Source organism: Penaeus vannamei, chromosome 34, assembly GCF_042767895.1.
Source record: "Penaeus vannamei isolate JL-2024 chromosome 34, ASM4276789v1, whole genome shotgun sequence".
Lineage (NCBI taxonomy): Eukaryota > Metazoa > Arthropoda > Malacostraca > Decapoda > Penaeidae > Penaeus > Penaeus vannamei.
The window spans coordinates 12297009-12299508 of record NC_091582.1 but is presented as its reverse complement, the minus strand read 5'-3'; the positions used below and the strand labels follow the sequence as shown (position 1 = coordinate 12299508).

The 2500-nt window shown below is 52.4% G+C and overlaps 1 protein-coding gene across 1 annotated transcript in view; it reads left to right on the top strand.

Moving 5' to 3' along the window:
- LOC113825822 (neurogenic locus notch homolog protein 4) overlaps nt 1-2500 on the top strand; it is a gene marked incomplete at its 5' end in the record, with an annotated part of 12926 nt that overhangs the window by 8702 nt on the left and 1724 nt on the right. Inside the window, 6 exon segments of the mRNA XM_070113391.1 lie at nt 18-187; nt 315-482; nt 876-1052; nt 1673-1844; nt 1999-2109; nt 2230-2423. Of these exon segments, the coding sequence (XP_069969492.1) occupies nt 18-187; nt 315-482; nt 876-1052; nt 1673-1844; nt 1999-2109; nt 2230-2423 (992 nt within the window).

Sequence of the window (2500 nt, the reverse complement as noted above, 5' to 3'; positions counted from 1 at the left end):
CTCTTTTCCCTCATCAGAGATGACGAATGTCCTGACGACTACCGCTGCCGATCGACCAAGTGCGTGCGCGTGTGCGTGCAGGGAGCTTGTGGCATCAACGCCGAGTGCGACTCTCGCAATCACCGCGCTGTGTGCAACTGCCCGAGCAACTACCGCGGTGATCCTCACATTCGCTGCAACAGAGAAGGTATGGATGGTCTGCCGGACGTAAGTGCTGTGTCTTGTACTCCGCCTCGGCGTTTCTGTATTGTCATCAGTAGCTGGTGTTAGGCTCAAAGCCAAGCTCCCTCTGAGCGCCGTCGTCTCGCCCGCAGAGCCTGACGTCCGCGTGGCCCCCCCTGCCCCCCCTCTCGACCCGTGCCAGCCTTCTCCCTGCGGCATCAACGCCGACTGCACCGTGCGCGGAGACAGGCCCGTGTGCACCTGCCCCATCGGCTACGAGGGCGACCCGCTCAGCAACTGCCGCCGCGGCGAATGTATTGGTAAGTGCAGTCGTGCCAACAGTCTCATCATTCTTCAGTTTCTGTTAATGTTACCATTGCTGGAGCTTCGTTCTCAATATGCATGATTATCAAAAATCAAATTGATAATAGTACCATCATGATCAATATATGATGACTATTGCATCATAACTGCAATAATCATTTTTTCATTATCAATACAATCTCCATAATTATCACTTGCAGCTGCTGCTGTTGCCGACAAAGAAATCACTGCCATATATAATCTAGCATTTCTGAATGCAGTATCTATCATTAGCACCAGTAGCGTGGCATAATTACCACATCAGGACTAGTGTTAATCAACAGTAGCAACTACTACTGCATTAACATGGTTCGTGTACCTGTAATATTCTGGTTTCTTGTCTGCCACAGAGGCCAATGACTGCCCAGGACACCTCACCTGCCAGCGCCTTAAGTGCATCGACCCCTGCGGAGTGGGAGTGTGCGGCCAGGGCTCCGAGTGCACCGTCAGGAACCACCAGCCCATCTGCTCCTGCCCACGAGGCTTCGTCGGCGATCCCTTCAACAGGTGCAGGAGGTTCGACCCTCGTAAGTGTCGATGTCCCTTCTTGTCATCAGCTGTAAATATATGTGTATATATATTTCCGTGTATACACACACATACATAGAGATACACATATAAATAGGCATACACATACAAACACACACAGACATGCGCGCGCGTATGGACTTAGAAGATAATTAATTTCTTTGTCCACTTAAACACCAGCTGTTTCTGGGGGAAACGCTTTTAGGGTTACAATATTTTATAAACTTACAAACACATCGCCCTGGAGGCTGCATCGCGGGCGCGGCGGCGACGAGGCAGGTGGTGCGTCTGGCCAGTTCCTTCTGCCCTTATATAGAGCGCAGCCTTGCGGGAAGGGTGCGGGCAGCGTTGGAGGGATGCGGGATATGGGAGGCCCTGCTCCTTTTTATGAGGGCGAGATGTTTCAAGACAAGCATTAGTTATGCATAGAATAAAAAAATGAAAAAATCAACGTTACGGAGACCTTGTATATCCGATGCCCCTCCACCTCTTAATCAGCTCCTTCATCTGCGTCCGGTTTGCGCATTCGGTTCATAACACTGGTCATTTCGCGCCGTGTGCCGATCACCGGCGGCACTGACTTGCCATTCCTCACTACACGAAACTGATCCCTTTCCAGAGGAACTGTGCAGCCCCTCTCCCTGCGGCCGCAACACCAACTGCAAGGTGCGCAACGACCGCGCCGTCTGCTCCTGCATCGACAACTACATCGGCAACCCCCTCACCGGCTGTGAGCCCGAATGCGTCCGCGATACGGACTGCCCCAACAACATGGCCTGCCGGCAAAACATGTAAGAGTTCTTTGCCGGCCCTCCAGCCGCTCGTGCAGCCTTCTTCGACCTTATTTTTCATATCAATTGATAGTCTTTATTGATGAGCAATAAAAAGTTTCACAAAACAAGATAAAGGAATACAGACATGTAATTTGTCAAACTCCCTTTCCAGCTGTGTGAATCCTTGCCGTGATGCCTGCGGTGAGGGAGCTTACTGCGAGGTCAGGAACAGTCGCGCTGTTTGCTCTTGCCCTCAGTACTACCAGGGCGACCCATACAGCAGGTAAGTTATACACCCTGAGTCACAGTATAGATAAAAGAGACGCCAGACACACATGCTGTCAAGAATGTTAAACATGTTTCCAGTTCTTCATTTTCACTCCCCGTGTTTCCCCGCGCGCAGGTGCTACGCCGAGTGCACCGCCCACGACGACTGCCCCAACTACCAGGCTTGCTACCAGCTGCAGTGCGTGAACCCGTGCGACGGCGCTTGCGGCACGGGCGCCGACTGCAAGGTGGAGGACCACAAGCCCATCTGCTCTTGCCCAAGAGGCTACACCGGACACCCGTTCGAGGCCTGCCGACCCTTCACTTCTGGTGAGTAGTCTGTGCGTTGGGTATTGTCTTCCCAATAAGCAAAGGAATGGTAGTGGCCTTTCCTAAGGGCGCAGGTC